This window comes from Sciurus vulgaris, assembly GCF_902686455.1.
Source record: "Sciurus vulgaris genome assembly, chromosome: 5".
Classification (NCBI taxonomy): domain Eukaryota; kingdom Metazoa; phylum Chordata; class Mammalia; order Rodentia; family Sciuridae; genus Sciurus; species Sciurus vulgaris.
The window spans coordinates 97,642,407-97,664,452 of NC_136465.1; the positions used below are offsets into that span (position 1 = coordinate 97,642,407).

The 22,046-nt window shown below is 41.2% G+C and overlaps 1 protein-coding gene and 1 long non-coding RNA gene across 4 annotated transcripts in view; one reads left to right on the forward strand and one right to left on the reverse strand.

The window, feature by feature from the left end:
* Positions 1-22,046, reverse strand: part of TMTC1 (transmembrane O-mannosyltransferase targeting cadherins 1) — a 265,889-nt gene that overhangs the window by 59,987 nt on the left and 183,856 nt on the right. For both annotated transcript variants that reach the window (XM_079139333.1, XM_079139332.1), the window contains exon 10: positions 12,117-12,284. In XM_079139333.1, the coding sequence (XP_078995459.1) occupies positions 12,117-12,284 (168 nt within the window). The remainder of the gene's footprint in view (positions 1-12,116; positions 12,285-22,046) is intronic.
* LOC306660852 lies at positions 5-12,110 on the forward strand. Of its 2 annotated transcripts, none has more exons than XR_013763759.1 (3): positions 5-3,342; positions 6,038-6,153; positions 7,239-12,110. It is a non-coding gene; the product is annotated as an uncharacterized lncRNA (long non-coding RNA). The 2 variants fall into 2 exon arrangements; XR_013763760.1 differs by lacking the exon at positions 5-3,342 and having other exon boundaries at positions 5,443-6,153; positions 7,239-7,293; positions 10,876-12,110.

A 22,046-nucleotide genomic window follows, 5' to 3' on the forward strand; every position in this document is an offset into this window, starting at 1 on the left:
AAAACATACATTAAAAACAAATTTTTTAAAAAGGCAACCAAGAATACTGTTGTTAGACTCCTTCACCTTTTACTCATGGTTGCATGAATGTATTTGAAACATCTGTTGAATTCATCTAAAATAAGGCTTCCAAAATTTGTGAATTATATGATTTACTCAATATTATTCTCGAAGAAAAACAACAGTCGTGCTCAAGTGAACAAACCTGCTAACTGGACACAAATACAACGTTCCCAGCAAGTAAACACAGGACCTTTCCACAAGCTAGAGGCACACACACCTGAGGCCTGGCAAGCCCTGCCATCTCTCCCTGGGCTTTCTTCTGGGAGCACAGCAGGGCCCAATGACATGCCCAAGGGCACATCAGACAGCAAGGGCAAAAGGTAACTTTGCCCTGCCACACTAACTAGGGTGCAGTAGGCAGAAGATGTGACACTCCTGGGGCTGCTGGGAGTGAAGACCTGTGGAGGATGGCGACAAGTACGGGTCCTTCTGAAGCCAAAATTACAGGTGATGGGGTTAAATCCAGGAAATGGAGGCCAGTTTGAATCCTGGAAGTTAGAGACTGCCCCTGGAGATTGGAATGTCAATGTCTCCAGAGCCCTTTGATGACCAAGTTTACCTGCCTATACTACCTCTTCCCAAAAGACTGCAGGCAGGAAATTGCTAATTAACGCCCCCGGGGGCCCCTACCTGCCTGAATCACTCCATTTGGCCCTTCAAATTGCCCAGCTGCTTCTCACCTTTTTGCCACCTCACCAGCATCTCCTGGGCCTAGTCACCTAGGCACGAAGGAGAGAGGTAAGTGGGGAGAGAGCAGGAGACAAAGGAAACTTAGTCTATGAGAGGGGCAGGGTGCTCTCACTTCTTGGAGTACCAGAATACCAGCCATGGCCCCCTTCTCCCTCCTGGGAGAAGTCTGTGTTACTACCTTTAAATAAAACCTACTTTACATGCTTGCCTCAGTGTGCTTCTCTAATGTTCAGATTTCAACATTTGAGGAAGCAGAACTCGTCACCGATAACCAGCAGTATCACTTCCAGCAGGAATTCAAGTATGAGGCAAAGCCATTCTTCCTCTCACATCTACCTCAGGGACCAGTATTTTATTCAGGAGACTCAGTGGAAAAGCCTAAGTGATCCCCGTGCACACAATGAAGAACCAAAGGAAGAAAAGATTAAATGGATTTCATAAAATGAGAACCCACAGCCCATAACCACAACTTCCTCTTTGGGAGGGGAGGTGAGATCTGACAGGTGGTACCCTTTGTCCTCTGCCTCCTCCCCTTTGTTCTTTCTCACCATTCCAGTTCCCTTTGATGCTGGAATCCAGGCTGGCATGAAAGGCTCTCTCCTGCCTCCCTGCAAGTCCACAAAGCCACTGCTTCTCCTGGGCATGTGCGTTCTCAGGAGGGCCATTTTGTAAGGAAAAGCCTTTTCAGACCCAGGAATGTGCCCAGGGACTCAGAGGGGCCCTTCATTGCTCATCAAGAGTGGGTAGTAAATTCGAGTTTATTTGAGATAATTATTGCAAGCCTCGTATGTATGTGTGGAGTGAATGAAAACAAAAGTTGAAAGTACATGTAGGCCCATGCAGAATCATTAAAAGGGGACACATTCCAGAGGTTGGATGGTTTGATAAAATTAGCTTGCAAGCATTTCTTTGGACTGTGATAAATGACACAGTTGTTTGATATTTATTTAAAGTCCATTCAGTGCCGCACACTGTTACCGATGCTGGAGATTAAAGGTGGCCGGAGCTGCTGCCCTTGGGAAGCTTTACTGGGGTGAGGATATTTGGGCAGTCAGGAAATATGGGTGGTGACAGAAAAGTGTGTAAGAGCAGGTGAAACTGAGTGTCAACACAGTATAGTAGGCTTATCCCAGAATGGGGATCAGGGGAGACTTCCAGAACAGTCACAACAGAGCTGAGACTGGTGATAAGGAGAAGTAAATAGGCTCCAGAGAGAGAGACAGCAGAATGTCCTAGGCAGAGGACCCAGAGAAAGGTGAGCAGGGTCTTCCGAGGGACTGAAAGCAACTCAGAGCTGCTGGGTTAGAGGAGGTAAGTCTGAGAGTGGTGAGACCCCAGGGGGCTTTGGGTTTGTTCGAAGAGCACCGGGTTCAGGGTTTGTTCAGGGCAGGGTTGAAAGCATAGAAATGAGGCCCACGTGGAACATCTGAGGACTACAATGGCTACAGAGTGAAAATGGATTGGGTGGAGGAAAGACCAGAGGCATGGAGACCCCTTCCGGGTGATGCACAGAGCAGCAGCGAGGGGAGAGAAGAAGAGGAGGGTGGGGGAGAGAGAGAATGGAGGAAAGGACAGAGGGAGGAAGGGAGAGTGGGCAGAATTTCAACCATGGCTATGGAAGATGTTCCAGAAGCACAGGTGGCAGGTGGCAAAATGTGATGGCAGATGACTCTTTGGAGAAAAACCCTTGGAGAATGTTGAGGATGATTCAGAATTTTTCTTCCTTCATTCACTTATAGCTTTCTCCCTGCACCCCTCCCTGCAAATAATTGGAAATTATCTGCAAAAGTGAATCAATACAAGAGAGATGATTGTGGGCTGGGGCTGGGCTTCCTACTGACAAGTTTTATTGAAAAGTAACACTTCCCTGCACTAAATCTGGGCTAATTTAAAAAAAATTAAATAAATGCATCTGAGAAGGACAGCAGTGGGTGCAGAGTGAAAATGCAGAAATTATAATAAATGCAGATAAAGTTATTCTACAGATCAGGAAATGAGGCTTTGCTCAGAAACATTAAAAACCCTGCTTAAATGGGCACTGGATTAGTCTGCTCAGTCTATTATAACAAAACTCCATAGACTGGGTGGTTTAAACAATAGCAATTTATTTTTCACAATTCTGGAGTGGAAGTCTAAGATTAAGATCCTGGTGGATTCAGTTTCTATGTGAACTCTCTTCCTGGCTTGTAGATAATCACCTTCTAGTTATGTCCTTGCGTGGCCTTTCTTCGGGGAGGGAGGTGTGTGTGCACAGAGCCAGCTCTGGTGTGCCTTCCTCATCTCAGAAGGGAACCAGCCCTATTGGAGCCCCACCCTATGATTTCATTCACTTTATCACTTCCCTCACAGATTCTATCCCCAAATATAGTAAAATGGGAGGTGAGGCTCCAACATATGAATTTTGGAGGACACAAACATTTGGTCTGTAACAATTACCAAAGCCCTAGCTCTTAACCACAATGGAGGGCATTGTGCTTGCCCATCAGCAGCAAGAGTTGAAGGTGTCCCAGTGCCAAGCGGCTGTGCCTAAAGGTTTTACTTTCCTCCGAAGCTTGACTACAACTGAGTTTGTACAGAGAACCCCACAGGGTAAGACTGAAGCTCTGAGGAAGGTGTGGGGCAGAAGAGGATCAGTGTGACATCTGCAGGTGCCTCACGAAATTAACCTGCATAAGAGGATGCAGCTGGTGAGGGGCAGGGATGCAATGCAGATTCCAGGAGTTTGGTTCTAGATTTTGCTCCCTGGTCTGGAGGGAGATGGTAGAAGGGGATGGTGAACAATAGAAGGGTTTGGGGGCTATGTGGAAAGAAAAATTCTGGAACTTACTGTGATAAAAATGAAAAGGAACAGTTGAGCATGAGGAAGGACTCGGGTGAGAACCAAGTTTCTCGGCAATTGTACTTGAATGTACTGCCTCTCTCAGATAGCAGACTTTTATTTAGTTGTTAGCTTAAAGGTAAGATCAATAGGGAAATTCCATGTAATGTGTTCAAACTTACTAAGGAAATATGTTAGGGCGGTGTAACTTGAATTTTGGTTAAAGTTTTTTAGAGGAATCTCTATACTGCTTTTCATAATGATTGCACTAGCTTACATTCTCACCAACAGTGCACAAAGGTTCCTTTTCCTCCACATGCTTCCCAGCAGTTATCTCTTGACTTTTTTTTTTTTTTTTTTTTTTGGTATGGGAGATTTAATCCAGAGGCACTTAACCACTGAGTCACAACCCCAGTGCTTTTTATTTTTTATTTTGAGACAGGGTCTCCCTAAGTGACAGGGTCTCCTTGCTAAGTTGCTACAGCTGGTCTTGAACTTGCGATCCTCCTGCTTCAGTCTCCCAAGCGTGCCTTACAGGCATGCACCATAGTGCCTGGCTTGACTTTTTGATAATAGATATTTTAACAGATGTGGAAGGTGATAACCCATTGTGGTTTTGATTTGCATTCCCCAGAAGATTAGGTGATATTGAGCACCTTTATATATATGTTTGTACACACACACACAGACACACATATACCTCTTGGCTATTTTTAAGTCTTTGGAAAAGTATCCAAAAATTTTTTTTTCTATTGAGTTGTATGAGTTCCTTATATATTTTGGATATTAACCTTAATTGGTTATATAGTTGGCAAATATTTTATCCCAGTGCTGACAATGCTTTTTCATGTTATTGTTTCTTCTGTGGTACAGAAGCCTTATGGTTTGATTTGGTCCCACTAATTTACTTTTGATTTTGTTACTTAAGTTCTCCTTTCATATTTAAGAACTATGATATCTAAGAAATCTAAGAAATTATTGCCAAGGCCAGTATCAAGTTATTTTCCCCTTATTCACAATAACCAAGACAGGATAACAATGTAGGTGTCCAAGAATAAATGAATGGATAAAGAAATTGTGCTACATACACACAATGGACAATGACCCAGCTTTACAAAAGGAGATGGTGCCATTTGTGACAGTGTGGATGAACCTGGAAGACACTGTGCTTAATTAAATAAGTCAGACATGGAATGACAAATAATGCATGATCTCATTTATCTGTACAGCCTACAAAGAAAATCAAACCTATAGAAACAGACAGTAGCATGATGGTTACCAGGGGCAGGAGGGGAAGGAAATGGGAAGGTATAGGTTTAAGGCACAAACTTGCAGTTATGTGGGATAAGTCTAGAGATACAATGTACAGCAAGAGGACTATCATATTGTGTTATAGATTAAGAATTTACAGAGAGAACAGATTTCAGGTGCTATTACTATAAAAAAAGGTAATAATAACTGGGCACAGTGGTGTACACCTATAATCCCAGAGGCTCAGGAGCCTGAGGCAGGAGGATCACAAGTTCAAAGTCAGCCTCAGCAACTTAAAAAGGCCCTAAGCAACTCAGTGAGATCCTGTCTTAAAATGGAATATTAAAAAGGACTGGAGATGTGGCTCAGTGGATAAGTGCCCCTGATTTCATTCCCTTGTACCTCACTCCTCACAGGATAACAATAGGAGGTGATTATGGGATGTGATGGTTATATGAAATTGCTTGCCTACAGCAATCATTTCATCAAGCATACATTTAGCAAATCTTCATGCTGTACTCCTTAAATTTATACAATTAGAAAAGAAAAAAAGAAAGGCAAATAGATGAAAGAAGTTTACTTCCTTTTTCTCTTTCTTTATTTTATACTGTGGTCAAAAGAGGTAGAAATAAATATCACAGATAGTGTTGATATGGCTCCGGCTCCCTGGAGAAGAGCTGAGGCCAGCAGGCAGCAGCAACGCTGGCACCAGCTGAGAGTGCTAAGACAGCTGAGGACTGCATCGTTCACAATGGATAGAAGTACAGATTTTTTTTAAAGGCCTCTCTAGTGAAGGATATAGTCTCCCAAGAAGGAAACCAACCCCAGATCGCATTTGAAACAGAAATGGGCATCTTGAACTTCACTGTTTATGAAGTACTTTCCTCTGTGTTCACTCAATGAAACTCGATGGCAAGGTGGCTCTCTGAACTGGCTGCCTAGGGTCTGAGACCAGGTGGGATCAATGCATATCCTAGTCTCTAAAGAAAAGCTGCTATAAACAAAGGGAAGGGCTCATGCACTAGAAGGAGCCTCTTATTCCCCTTAAAGATGGATGGATGGAGAAGTCCAGTAGCCAAGAAGAAAGGCCTCCTGTGAGCCTTATAAGAACTTGTCGTTGATGGTGGAGAGTCAGAACTTCTTCACTGCTCAGAATGGGAGGACCCAGAGGAATGCTGGTGACAGTTTCATCTCCACTCTCCCTTCATTTTACAGGAGAGAAAGCTGAGCCTCAGAGAAGGGCTGTTGGTCAGAGGTAACCAATTGCTATTATCTGCAGGGTAAAGGCTACAGGCATTTCCTGTGTGTATGACAGACAGCTCTATTTGGAGGTGGGTGCTTAAATACCAACACTACCTTTCACTCTAATACACATTATAGTTTATGAAATACTTTCATTCACATGTCAAATATTAAATACATAAAAATATAGTCGTTTAAAACGCAGTCACATCAATGTTTATAGCAGCTCAATTCACAATAGCTAGATTGTGGAACCAACCTAGATGCCCTTCAACAGATGAATGGATAAAGAAACTGTGGTATATATATATATATATATATATATATATATATATATATATATACACACACACACACACACACACAATGGAATATTATTCAGCCATAAAGAAGAATAGTATTATGGCATTTGCCGATAAATGGATGGAATTGGAGAATATCATGCTAAGTGAAATAAGCCAATCCCCCAAAAACCAAAGGCTGAATGTTTTCCCTGATAAGTGAATGATGATATATAATGGGGGTAGGGAGTGAGAGAAGAATGGAGGAACTTTAGAATATGGAGAGGGAAATGAGAGGGAAGGGGTATGAAAAATGGTGGAATGAGACAGACATCATTACCCTATGTACTCAAATGGTATGAATCTACATGGTGCACAACCATAGAAATAAAAAGACGTACCCTATTTGTGTACAATGAATCAAAATGCAGTCTGTTAAAAATAAAAAAAAAATTTAAAAAAATTAATAGTGTGAGTTTCATCATGTAGATAGGCTCTGGGTCAGAGTGACAGTAATAGTTTAAAAAGATCAAATTTACAACTGGGAAAATTTCCAAGTTTTCTATCCAGAACTAAATAATGCATGGAAACAGATAGGTTTTGCACACAACTTTGATTATGGCCTGGATGTAATGAGAACCTTTATGAAACTGATCTTTTCCTCTGTGATTAGCACAGTTACTCTAATTCACATTTCACCCAAGGAATGGACAATCAGGCCTGCGGAAACACAGTCCTGGCTAAGATCAGGACATTGTTCAGGAGGAAGCAATAATATCCACAACAGCCAGCGGAGTGGGTGGAGTAGCTACAATTCTAAGAACCCTCTGCTTTTCTCATTGTTGTTTTGACCATTATGTTCTCGCTGTGATATTTTTCTGCTGTTTTTCCAGGTTCTCGATAAACAACTAGCCAAGAGAACTTTCCCTGGAAAGCATAACTGGCCAGGTCAGTCTCCCCATCTCTTCCTTGAAGATCTGATTTAGCACTCTCAGTTGCTTTAATGGAAACATCCAGCTTTATATGTATTTGCTCCACAAAAATGTCTTTGTTCATCAATTATATGGCTGGATCCAAACTCCTGTTATTAATTAGGACAATGATTATTTGAAAAAGTCCCCCTCTCCATAAAGCAGGATTTATCAACTCATGGAATTAAAATGTGTGTACTTCACATTTCACATTTCTCCTTCATACTTCTTATTTGCAGAAAATTGGAGAAATAACAGAAGTAATAAAAATAGCCATTTTATCGGGCATATTTCCAATTTTTTTTTAACATCCACTTTTTTTTTTTTAAATTAGTTGTGTTCTGCCAGAGGTTAACAGAAAAGGAATAATAAGAATTTGTGGCTCTTCTCGATTTTGATGCTGCTTTGACCCGGGGCTTTGTACTGTCGCACATAGGATGGTAGCATTTAGGGCATGCTCATTTTAAGTCAAACACTGGGCTAAACACCCGTGTCCCATGGATTGCCTCCTCTCCAGAATCTGTCAGCTAAGTTGTGTTATTATATCTCTTAATGTAGACGAGGAGATTTAAGCTCAGACAGATGAAGAAATCAAAGGCTGTAGGTCGAGTGGTTAGTTAAGTAGAAATTTCAACCAAGGACAGGAAATGGTCACAATCATTCCTGAGGTTGGTCAACATCTGACACTAAACGAAACAGACCCACAGGATACTAGTAACATCAGAAGGAAAGTGGGCTTAGAAAACTTCACTATCAGAATGTTTTCATCATTGATAAGCAAACCCCAGTCTGTCAGCCACAAAGGAGCCAATGTGTTCCCACACCTGTCTTTGGCCTCTTTCCTGGGACAATGGCAGAAGTGAATATAGTAGTTGCAGAAGGAACTATACGACCCCCAAAGCCTAAAATGTGTCTACTGCCCAATCCTTAAGAAGAATTTGTTCAGCATCTGGTTTGTTTGACCTGGGAGGGCTGCAGATTCCTTTGGCATGGTTGTTCTGAGAAGAAGAGAGAGAAAGTTACTTCCTACAGAGTGGGAGAATGAACTAGGCCATAAGTGTTCATCAGCAGCCAGGGGATCACTGAAGCAGTTTGGGAATGCAATTCAGAGACCCTGAACTGCATGCAAAAGAAAATATGCTTGTCTCTGTCTTCCCAGGTATTTTGAGGATGGACTTAATCTAATTGAATTATGTTACCATAGTATCATTTAGTCCAAATAAATCTAAGGTTCTGGGCTGTTACTAGGCCCAACTGGAATTATGTAGTTATCCTTTTCTCAGGAAAGGAAAGAGAACAGTTTTTTTTTTTTTATTTTAAAATTAAAGAAAAAATACCTTCCAGCTGTGATTAAGTGTGTGTGTGTGTGTGTGTGTGTGTATTTATACTGAACTCACTTAGGTTAGAAAGCAAGATTTCTAAAAAAGGTGTGGCAGTTTATGTTCCCTTGGCTTTTAGACCAGATGTGAGTTCAAACTCTGGCTCTGCCTCTGACCAGCTACTTCAGCACGGAAAACTTACCCTCCCCAAGCCTCTGATGAGCCACAAGTGCTGAGTTCTTTCTGTCCTTTGTGTGTAAGGTTCTTGCCAATAGGAGAACAAAGCTGTGAGGGGATGCTGCATTTGTATCTCCTAAAAATACATCATACAGTGGGATCGTCTGGGTGAGAGGAGGATTCAGCTGGAAGGCTGGAGCTTGGCCAACGTTTGTGTTTTCTCTACACAAAGTCCGTCTTAGGTTATTCTGTAAAGACTTTTCAGAATATTGCCAAGCAAAACCATCCCATATAATTAGAGGCCTCAGCCAGGTCATATATCCTAGGAATGGTCGATGGGTTTATTGTCTTGAATTGAGGAGGAACAGAAGCAGGACCTCTGCCAAGGGCACTACTATCTCTGGAACCACTGCAACTGTTTCTTAATACAGCCAGACCTTGGGGTTGGCCGCTGTGGCTAGTTTAGGTTTTCCTAACAGTAAGCTCAGATCGATAGTAGAAAGATCTCTGAAGGCCTAAGTCAGTATAGTCCTCATCCCCTGCACTTATAGAGTGCTCTGTGTCTAACATTATAGTAGATTGAAATATGTTCACGTGTCTGACTCCCATGCCGACTTCCAGCTCTTCTATGGACATCCTCCCTCCATGTCCTAGAACATACTGCAGAGAAGTATTTTGAAAACCTTACACAGTTGTCTACTACATGTTAGACACTGCTTTATGCATCTTTCACTGATTATTTTATTCTTATGTTGTGTCCTGGAGACAAGCACTACTATCCTAAATTTTATAATGAAGAAGCAAAGGCACAAAGCAGTTCAATAACTTGCCTAGACTCATATAGTCATAAAATGATAATGTTTGGTGTCCAGCCAGAATGTGGAACTCCAACCCCACAGTCAACCCCTTACCTTATCCTGCTGCACATATTACTAGCAAACGCTCATTCATCTGATCCAAGCATTATTCCTCACAGACAAATCTACACAAAAATCTGGACTTGAAGGACAGAGAATAATTTTAAAGTCTCAGATTTTTAATAGGCTTCTCAGGACTTAGATAAAAGGTGAAATTTTCTAAAAAAAAAAAAATCAATAGCTTTAATTTATACATGACACAAAATCCCATTGGCCATCAAAGCCCCCTGCCAATCCAAAGTCCCTTTAAGGACAAACATGGAATGGTTGTGTTTTAGTAATCAGCAGTTCACTTCTTACGTACTTCCACCTAAAAGAACACAAGCTTCTGGATGCAAAGTCAATGTACTTCTTGTTTTTCTTTTCTTAGATCACTGAGTCAGCTGTACGGGATCTAAGCACTAACTTATTGTCCTTAAAATAAACTACTGCCTGCCAAAAGTCATCCCCAAAGCTGCTCTGCTTAAGCAATAAACATCACCAGAAAACACAACCACAGTTAGTTTCTTTACCCAGACACAGGCTTAAGACAGGGCAGAACCGTTTCAGTTTCTCATGAAAGCACTGACTATTGAAACTGAAAGAAACAAAACTAAGCAACAGAGACCAGAAGGAAGTTTTATTACTGAACGTCAATAGCCCTGTGTTTGCAGAATGACCGGGAAGGAGTCCACTGTGTTCTGTGAGAACTGGGTTTAATGTGGAGGGGTATGACAGAGGCTGAACAGACTCGGAAGCCTGAGAGTCCTTCTGTAGGCCTGAGTGGGGGAAAAGCTAACTCCTAGAAAAAACAACAAACAAAACACTGGGGTATAGCTTAGAGATAGAGTGCTTGCCTAGCATGTGTGAGGCCCCAGGTTTGATACCCAGCACAGCAAAAAGCAAAAGAAAACAAAAAGAACTTTACATTGCAACAGTTCCCTAAAGTACCCACTGAAATAATGATGACGATGATATAGGATTAAAAATGATAAAATAATTAGACATGCATAACAAAATAATTTTTTCTATTTAAAAGAGTTAAGTTGCCAAGTAGTAAAATCAAACACATTATTTGAAAAATATTAGAGGAGTACAGTCAACTTTAGTTTTACTTGTTTATTCACTCATTCACTTATTCACTTCTTGTTCCCCTTGGGCTCATAGCATTTGGACTTCCTGCTGGGAACTTCCCTCTTGCATGGCTTTGTGAAGTCCTTATGGAAGCTCAAGAGCTCTGCTTGCCTTGATTCCACCATGGAAGTCAGCAGAAGTTTCTTTTGCCAGGTCTGTCATCTTAGCACACTGGCAGGCACTGAGACTAAGATCAAGTTCAGTCAAAAGGACTTTCTTTTCTAGGACTTTGATGCGAAGATAGAATGAGTTTACCGTTCCTTCCTATTATTGAAAGGATACTCAATATAGACTGTCTGGGTTCCTGTTTCCTGTCTGTGACAGGTCAGGTTCTTGAACTTCCTCTTAATTCTGAGTGCTTTCCTATGCTCTTCCAATAGTTTCCCTTTTCTCAAGTGGTCCCAACTCTGTTTCACTTGTTTGTTCTCCCCCCCCCCCCAAAAAAAAAAGTGTTGGGTACCAGTTGAGCTGGAAACTGAGGGAACTATGGTGATTAAATTGGCCAACTGGGTTATGAAAGGACAGAAGGAGAAGAGAACATGGGATGGAGATCGCTGGGAAGCAGGGAAACACTGTGCAGCTGGTGTGACAGTAGCAAGAGAGCCAGGTACAGGGCACCAGGGCTATGGCACAAGTGAGACAGACTAGGCCCCAGAGACACAGTATGATGAGTGACAATCCCAAAGAATGTTCATACTTCCCGACAGGTTCAGGGCTGTGGATTCACACTGATATATCCTGAGACAGCTTCCATACCACAGAAAACACTACCAGAAGATGAAAGAGTTTTTTACTTCCTTCTTCAAAATCGATGCTTAAAATAAAACAATTAGATTATAGATCACAAAGTAATGTGCTGGAACATTCTGAAGAAGTACAAAGCTTTTCTCTTGTCTCTTGCATGTGCTCACCTTTTCCACTGACTTGCCTGAACAAGGAAATTAGGCTTACCAGTTTCATTTTGTTTATGGTTGATTTTACAGGTCTAACTCATCATTAGGACTCTTTCCATCTGAATTCACAGACTCAAAACCCTTCAATGAGCCTTACTTTCATAAATTCACTTGGAATGAGCTCATGTTAAATTTTATATAATGTCATTTAAAAACCTAAAGTTAAAACTTAAAATTTTATCTTCCATTAAAAGTTTACTAAAAATAATTTTCTGGATTAATAAATACTACCAGATCCATGTAATCTCATTTGCCTATAACTCAAATTTGTAAGCAAACAAATAAATGGGAAGTAGTACACATTTACCTGTCTAATCATACCTGAATAGGGACTCTCTTGATAGCCAAATTTCATTCTGTTTCACAGTTTTCCAAGAGAAAAGCAACAGCAGCAACACTGTGGACACAATTAGGGTGGTGGCCCCACATCGATTTAGCCAAGTGCAGAGCTTGCTCAATCCATGCACAAAAAGGATGCAGTATCCCATGCTGAAAAACAAGGTGGAAGGAACAGGGTTACGTGGGGGATGCAGCATATTCCCCGTGAGCATTCTATCCCATGTAACCAGTTTTCCAATAAAGCTCATTCTACGCCAGAGAAACAAATATCAAATCCCCTGTCTTAAACTTTTCATGTTGTTTTCTAAGGCTAGTGCTTTGGTATTAGTGTGGTACAGGTTCCTGTTGTAGGCTTATGACAGACAAGCTGTATTGATGGGATTCTCTCGCTGCCTCTGTTCCAAATTTCCCAACAGGCACAAAGAGTTCACATGTTATTTGAGGGAGACTTTGGCATTTCCATATAGTCTCTCCAAAACTCTTTTGCCTTGTAGAAAATGGTCTCTCACACTGACAGTGCACCCACGGACTTTTCCAGCCTGCTGGTTAGACTCAGAACATAAAATTAGTCTGTATCTATTATTGCCATGTGCATTTTAGTTGAAATGTGTTTCTATTCATAGATGATGACTACTAGTTATTACAGAACATCTTAAATCATGAAGAAGAATGAAATCATGGCATTTTCCAATAAATGGATTGAACCGGAGACTATCATGCTAAGTGAAATAAACCATTCCCCAAAAGTCAAAGAATGAACATTTTTCCTGATATGAGGAAGCTAATCCAAAATAAGGAGAAGGGGAGGGATTAAAAGAGAGAGAGAGAGAGAGAGAGAGAGAGAGAGAGAGAGAGAGAGAGAGAGAGAGAGAGAGAGAGAGGAAAAACAAAAATAGGATAGGATAGGAAATTTCATCAAAAATAGAAGAAAGATCAGTGGAATAGATGGAGGGAATTGAGGAGGAGTGGGGAGGAAAGGGGGACAGGAAAAGGGAAGAACAGTGGAATGAATCTGACGAACTTTCACATACACATACATAATGTACCACAGTGAATCCCAACATCAAGTGTATCCACAAAACACTAATTAAAAAAGCAAACAAACTGTAAATAAATTGCCTAACGGTCAGCAGAGTAGCCAGGCATGGTGGCACATGCCTCTAATCCCAGTGACTCAGATGGCTAAGGCAAGAGGATCTCAAGTTCAATACCAGCTTCAGCAACTTAGTGAAGCCCTCAGAAACGGAGTGAGACCTGTCTCAAAATAAAAAATAAAAAGGGCTGAGGGTGTGGCTCAGTGGTTAAGCACCCCTAGGTTCAACCCCTCCTACCAAAAAACAAAAACAAATACAAAACAATCAGTAGTGCTAAAAACAAATTAGAGAAAATTACACTCATGCTTTAGTGATTATATAAAAATGTATCCTAATGTTATATATAACTAAAAAGAATCAACTTAAAAAGAATGAAGCAATCTTGCACAAAGAAATCCCACCTTAGAAACTAATACAACTAGAAACCTAAAATAAATATAGCCCATATACTTGTTCAATTATTTATTCATTTTCTTTCTTTTATGTGAGCTGCCAATATTCTAGGCACTAAAAACACAATGAAGAATAAAACACAGGCTTCCTCTCAAAGAACTCCAATCAAGTAAATTGGGTTGGTCTTATAAAGGGAAACAACAAAATATTCTCATTCCTAAATACATCTTCTTTGAAAAAACATCTTTCTTCTTTCAGTTCTCCTTTTCAAATGTGCTTTGGTATCAAAAGTAGAAAAGTGGAGAAAGATTGAGATCTCTGAGTTGGAGATCTTGGAAGTCAAGTTAGAGCTCCATTTCCTCATTTTAAGTCCTATAAGTCAGTTGGTCCAGCTCCCTAAAGTTTTAGGACTCACTATTTGGCCAAAGGGAGTCCCAGCTAATCTCTGAGGATAATGATTTGAGCTAAGGAGGTCCATGCCCACCACCTGACACAGGCACTGTATTTGATTGCCACAAGTACCTTGCAGAAGCCTCTGACATGTCAGAACAGAGTCCCTAGTACAAAACAACCCCAGAAACCAAATCCCCAAAACTTCTCCCTGCTTTCACAGCTTCAGCCTTAAAAGTGGGGAGCTTTTCTACCAATCTTCTGTTGCTGCACAATTGACCACACTAGTGTTACTAACTTGCCTGACCACAATGGCTACTCAAGTTCATAAGGTTGCTGGCCACCTGTTTCTACAGCCCCAGTCAGATCCCCCAGACTAAGCAGGATGCTTCTAGGGCCATATGAAGGTCCTCTGGGCTCCATTCTGTCATAGTTAAAACACATCCACCATGTACCAAAAAGTATTAGACATCAAGGACATATCAGGAAATAAGACTATGATCTTTATTCTTATGGAATGCACTTGAGTGGGAAGAAATAGTTAATCAAACAGACAAATAAATACAGAGCATGCATGTAATTATACATTACATGGAGAAAAGAAATTAAGCAGGGAAGAGGTTAAGATTTTGATATGGGTGGTCAAAGAAGGCCTCATGGACATTGCAACTCATGGAAAGCTTGCCATACAGATATCCGCATTTGCAACACTGGCTGTCTTCCCATTCTTGCCCATATAATGCAACATAGCTAAGAGTCAACAGTTATGGAATCAATCCTTCTTTTTTGGTACTAGGGATTGAACCCAAGGTCACTTAACCACTGAGCCATGTCCCCTGCCCTTTTTATTTTTTATTTTGAGACAGGGTCTTGCTAAGTTTCTGAGGGCCTCACTAAATTGCTGAGGCTAGCTTTGAACTTGTGATCCTCCTGCCTCAGCCTCCCGAGCTACTGGGATGGAAGCAATCTTTACATGTACCAAGTACTTTCCATACTTGATTTCAGTACACCTTCACAACCCTATTGATCACATTAATGTTTAACCTGAGAACATATTTAGTAAATAGCAGAGCAAAAATGCAAACCCAGGAATTTCATATTCCAGGGTCACACCCTATCTGCTATCCTGCCACAGGAGTTTTGATTTGACAGATCGATCCTGTATTCCTCACAGCTTATCACAGAATGCCACCTATTTTCCTCCCACCCACTCCATGCATGGCGTCTTGATAGTTGTTGATTGCCTTCCTGTGGGAATCAGAGCTGCCATGTGAAGAAACAGGAGGGAAGGAGATCAGTGGGATTCCAACAGTTCACAGTGATAGCTGCACAGTGGCAGAAGACGACAACAAATATAATTAGCTGTTTCATATGTTTGCATGTTACTGAGCATGTTCTACGTGCCAAACACCATGCTCAGTACTTTTATGGGCCTTTCACAATATTTGTAGGGCCTAAGGCAAGACTAGTGCTTTTCATATACTATCTAACTTAAACATTTTATCCTCAGTATCTTCTATTTCATACCTGAGGAAACTAAAGCTTAAAAGAGTTAAAAATTCACTCACAAATTTCACCCTCCAAATGCTAGTGATGAACCGGACCTGACAATGTAAACACAACACTATGAACTACAGGTTGGTAAACTCATTCTTAAAGGGCCAGAGAGTAAATATTTCAGGCTTTTTTTGGTGCTGAGGCTCACAAAATGATACCCCAAAGTTTGGTGCTTTCACAGGCTGAACTGAAGAAGCCTTTTCCCATCTCAATGTCTCTCAATCCTCTTTTCTTTCCTGAAACACTGGGAAGGTTTTTCTCTGAAGTTCCCTTATCTACATAAAGATTGATCCAATAAAGGGGAACATGAATGCCTTTAATCCTCTTACAAAAATGCCATTAATGGAGGAAGATGTAACCCAATCACCGGAGGAGAAACTGAAGATCAAAAACTGAAGATCAGAAACTGAAGTATGTGTAGAGTCCAGAGAGCTTTGCCCCAGACCACTGTCAGTCCTTAGGCCCATTCAGCTCCCCTAACAATCACCGAATACCCTCTACAACTCCTACCTGCCCTGTTTACCTCTCCCCTATGAAGAGGGAATCTAGGTTTCACCCATCTGTCCTTCTCTGAGCTTCAGGTCATATGTGGTTCCTATATACTCGTATATACACGTGTATGCCTTTTCTCCTGTTCATCTACTGTCAGTTCATTTCAGCAGACTTAAATATTTAGACCTGCAGAGGGTGGCAGGGAAGTTCCTTTCACCCTCATATAGGCCATGAAGCTTTTGTCATTTATGCTCTACACTAGTACGAAAGCAGCCATCATACATCAAAAAAAAAGAATGGTGTTTTAATAAAAGTCATTTATAGAAACAGGCAGTTTGACTCATGGGACATACAGTTTGTTGGCCCTGCTTGACCAAATGAAGGTGAGCCCCATTCCTCTCCACTCAGCACAGGCATCTGTATCAAGTAACAGAATCATTTTTCCCCCCAAAAGTCCTTGCAGTGACATATGGCTTAAAGAAATGTTAAGCCATAGAAAATAATTTCTATTTAGCTTTGCAAATTTCTTAGAGAGTATCACATTCTTAAAAACCTGACACGAATATTTCAGAGATCAAGATGCTTCTCCATTATGAGACTCCATCTTTCAACATCGGCTTTAATGCAGTTCTTAGCAGCAGGGGAGGGAAACACTCTCTACAATGCTAGGGGCAGGACAAGCCCTCCTATTCAAAGTGGAAAATCAAGCAAAAGAGAAACTGCATGCTTTCTGCCACCCAGGGAAATGAAACCAGTCTAACTTACTCTGGTTAGCTGCATTAAGGAAACTAGGCTGAGGACAGAGCAGAGTCAGTGCAAACCACTAAAACTAGACAGAATCAAAACCTGGAGAACCAAAAATCAAGGGTTTAGCTCAGTATAAGAGTGCATTTTGAGAAGTGCCAAGGCCCTCCCTGCCTTCACTCCTTCTACAAACACCATTTCACCTTCACAGGAGAGCATCTCCAATCTGGAACAGAATTTTATCAATGAGCTGCTCTGTGTGCAGCATGTCGGTGACTAAAGACACTTGCCTTGTGTTTCTCCCTTAGACTTTTATGATGTACATTCAAAGAGAACTCAGTAAGAACTGCAAACCAGTAATATTTGTTCTTTTGCATTGGAATAACAAATGTTTTAAATCTTCTGTTTGAGAATTTTGTTGACAACTCATCATTGTCTACATAATACAAACGTACCTTGCCCAGAAGTTTTCAGATGACAAAAGAACGCTTCCCATTTACACCAAATGGAAAAAATGACAACTTCCAACTCTTGCACAAGCATTTTGTTTGTTACACCTTCACTTTGTGTTTAGTTATCCACAACCAAGACTCTTTTGCTACTAAGTAGAGCTGAATTTCTACGTTTGAACTTGTCAACAGGCTCAAACAACCCATGGAGACTATCTCTAAATAAAACAGACACAATTACCGTTTTATTTCTTTAAAAAGTTCTGGAAATCTAAATGAACCCTGTCCCTAATTAGTTTCATTTCAGTCTGCTGAATCTTCACCTTGCAAATTATCTTATTCCAGTCTTATGGATACTGATATGAAATGGTTAAACAGTTAAGCCCTGGAGCTGAGAGCAGGTGTTTGCAACACAGGAAATAACCTGAAAGTCAATGGTGACTCCCCAGAGCATGCTGAACGTGGAAGCTGCTGGCTGCTATGAGCCAAGATTCATTAGCGTTCCCATCTCTGCCCTGTTCTTTACCTGAAACATTTGATGGATGGAGACACTTTCCAGAAGATTGAACGTATCTAGAAGGGAGGGCTTTTCACATTCCAAGAAAAGAATGGTCGAAGGCATCTTTGAACATTTCCTAGCTCCTGTGCTAGATGCTGTGTTCTAGGGTAGGTATGAAAACTTTTTTATGTGCTGTGTTCCATGAATAGGTTTCTCCTGCTCTTTTCCAGTGTATCTATGGAACAACTGGAGGAAAACACCATTGCTTTCATCTTCTGAGAATCTGATTCTCTTTTAACTCTTTGAAAATGTGATGCTTCCTCTCAATCTTACAGTTTACCTACCAGCTCTAAAAGTTAGGAGACCTCTATTGGCAAATACAGCAGGACTCTGGTGTAAGGAAAATCTTTGTCTTTGATATATTTTGTCACCTAAGCATCCAGCAGCAAACAGGGACTGCTTCATAAGTATAGTTGAACCACTGCAGGTGACAGTGTCAGAAACTAATATGGAAACGAAGGTTGACTTAGAAACCAAGCTGGGCCGGAAGATAATGAGACCCATGATTATTACCAGGAGAACTGTTCCTGTGCAGAGCCTGGTCCTCTCCCCTTGCTAGTGTTTTCACTCCAGGACTGGCTGGCTTCCTTTCCTGCCACAGTATCAACTAAGTTTTTCAAGTAGGCCAAAAAGGCCTTTTGATACAGTGGCATATGCCTGTAATCCCAGTGACTCAGGGGGCTGAGGCAGGAGGATTACAGATTCCTGGCCAGCCTTGGTAACCTAGTGTGGCACTATGCAACTTAGTGAAGCCCTGTCTCAATTTAAAAATAAAAACAGTTACAGATGCTCAATGGTGCAACATGCCTGGGTTCACTTCTCCACTACAAAAAAAAAAAAAAAAAAAAAAAAAAAAAAAGCCTTTGGCCAAAAGCCAAATGACTCTGAAGATACTTGGAAAAAATTTGAAAAACTACCTTCTCTACCATCCTATAGCATATTCATCTCTAGAACCTGAATTTTATCATGTCTTCTTCCATAAACTACTACTATATTCTGCAGTCCAGCCTCTTCACTCTGAAATCAAAGACATGACAATCCATTATTTGTTGCTGTCCTCTCTTCTACTCCACTGACAGATCTGACTGGTCAGGTGTATGCCCTGTCACATGTCTAATTCCTCCTATCTATAATATATATCATATATATACACATATATATCATATATATACATTCATATGTATATGTATATATACATATATATATATATATATATAAATATAAATTCTTTTTAACCCAGCATCTATTGTGCTGAGTGTTATGGGAAAATAAAAACTTATAAAACACTGATCCTAGTTCTCCTAAGAGCAAGACAATGGAGGTTTCCAAAAGAGTAAGAAGGATTTTGGAAGGTTATAATATTTCCATAAGAAGTCTGTGTTTGAAATGTATTTTCCTGTACAGAAACCAAAAACGAAAGAAATAAATTCATCAATAATAAGGGATCTTGATGCAAGAAAGGTAGCAATGGTAACACTTAGGTCCACACAAATGTTCCAGGCAAAGTCAGAGCTGACCATTTGGACCTGGTTGGACCATGTTGGACATCAGCAGTTGACTGTCTCTTGCTCCACCTACAGAGGCATATTTCATAATCCCAAACGCCAGAGTGATTCAGGACGCTACCCTGCTAAGCTAGCATTGTTCATTCCAGAGTTCCCTTTTGAATTTCTCACTTTGAGCACATGAGGTTAGAAAACAAAGGAAGAAAAAGGAAGACAGGGGAAGGGGGAGAAGGACAGGTCTACGGTTGTTTACTTTGATTTCCTTTGACTTTGATTCACCCAATCTCCTCCTTTGTAAAGGGTAGATTGAAATAATGACTTGCAATTACCTAGCACAGCTTACAACATTTCTCACATATGTTATCCTGTTTAGTCTTGTCTGAATCTAAATTACACTGTCCAAATTTTACTTTCAAATCTTGGTTTTCAATGTATTTACTCTCCACCATTTAAGACATAATAGACAAACATTCCTCTTTTATAACAGAGTTTCACAAAATTAAGGTCATTTTTCCACTCCAGTAAATAAATGTTCAAACTTATCTACACCTTGTGCCCTAAGCTCAGAACAATTGATTGAGCACAACAGATTGGCTAATTGATCTTCAGCCCGCAAGCGTCTGTATCTCCTCTCTGATCACTTCATTCTGGCCACTGCTGTTCTAATCTTATATTTGTCCGTGGTCTACGATCTCTAGCACATTCAGTTGGGTCTCTCAGCAAAGTCTTCCTGCCTCCCTTCCTGGTCATGACCTGCACACAGCACTTCCGCCAGATGCCTTGCTGACCTGAGTCTGGGTCACCCCCAGGTGCCTCCCTACCCTCCAGAACAGCCCTCACTGAACAAGTTTGCATTCCTAGATCTCACACCCTCCCCTGAGTTCAGGTCTCAAAGGATTGGATGGATTAGGTCCTGATGCCATAGCAAAAGCAAAGGACAAAATCTGTTCATTCTTAGCTGATGGTATCCTGAAGGAAAACTTAAATCAACTTTCAAACCCCTAAGTAGGCTAGTAAATCAGCAGGGAGCCTCTGGCTGCTTGATGCTGGAGCTGTGTCCTAATAGGGGTTGGAGACATGGGAGGAACTCAGTGAGAAAGACTCAGGTTTCTTTTGAAATATACTGACAAACCTGAGAGACACCAGTTTAAAAGAATCAGAATACGTCTCTAAGGTAAAAAGATTTCTTCTTTTCATTGTTCAGATTTTGGATTTTCCCACTAATTCTCCTCCAGTGGTATCATTGACCTTCATTTCTCTCTTCCTCTTCAGATCCTACGGTGACCTGGCTTATGGTTTCCCAGGATCTGTATACAGCATTTCTTTGTTATGTTTTATTCTTTTTAGGACAAAAGAACCCTTTTGTTTTAAGATGATCATGACTGACATGCATAAAAAATGGATTCATAGCCAAAACTAAAGAATAACTGAGTGAACTTAGGAAATTTAGCCAATGCTTATGTTTTCTTATACTTAGAATATATACATATTCTTAGAGGACAGGTATGCCTGACTTTATAACCATAAAATCTTTAATCCACTTCCTAGGTTTTTAGTTGAGTGGCTCATTGATACCCACCTTGTTTGCCTAACCCTCTAATGTATTGTACTATGAGAATTTCAAACAATAAATCTTAAAAGGTGAATATCTGAATACCTAGTTTTGCCTAATTCCAGAACATTCTACCATTCTTGTGACCTGGTCTCCACAAAATCTAGTGTAATATTACTTGTGGTTCAACTTTGTCTCATCCTTACCAGTCAAGGCATTAGACCACAGTCTAAGCATCACTCACCCTTTAGGGACAGTCACCCTGACTTCAGGGTCTTGCTGAGACACTAGGTTTTAGCCATTTTGCAAGTCTCACTGGACTTCATGTGTGTTATAGTTTGGGTGTGATGTAACCCCAAAAAATTGAGAGACATGAGATAACGCAAGAAGATTCAGAGAGAAATGATTGGGTTGTAAGAGTCTTAACCCAATCAGTGAATTAATCCCCTGATAGGGATTAACCGAGTTGTAACTGAAGCAGTGGGGTGTGGCTGGAGGAGGTGGGAATTTAGGTGTGGCTTGGGGGTATATACTGTGTACCTGGAGCATGGAGTCTCTCTCTCTCTCTCTCTCTCTCTCTCTCTCTCTCTCTCTTTCCCCCCTCCCTCTGCCACACTCTTCTACCATGATGTTCAGCCTCACGTTGAGACTGAGGAATGGAGCAAGCTGTCTATGGACTGAGACCTCTGAAACTGTGAGCCCTCAAATAAACTCTTCCTCCTCTACAGTTGTGCTGCTCAGGTCCTTTCAGTCACGGCAGTGAAAAAGCTGACTAAAACAAGGTGGAGAGGCAAACACCTGACCCAGTCTCATGGCTGCACTGTGTCCCACGGGCCGCCTGTGCCATGGTCCTGTGAAGAGCAGGGGCTGGCAGTGCTGACGTCTCCTTTCTCAGAGGCAGGGCCCCCTTTCCTCCCACACCCACTCCTCTTGCTGCTTGCCTACATGAATGCCTAAACTTCACCTGCTGCTGCCTAGCAGGGCTCCACATTCCCTCACAGCAGAGCCCACGACAACACCTCCTGGTGCCTCCTTGTGCCACCACCAGGCCCCTCAGAGGGCCTGACCTTGGCACGTGGACTTCCTCCCTTTCCTGCTTCACCCAGGGCGGTGATCGCCCTTCCCTGCTGGATCCCTCCTGAGGAATTTCAGCAGACATGGGCAGACATGTGTGAAA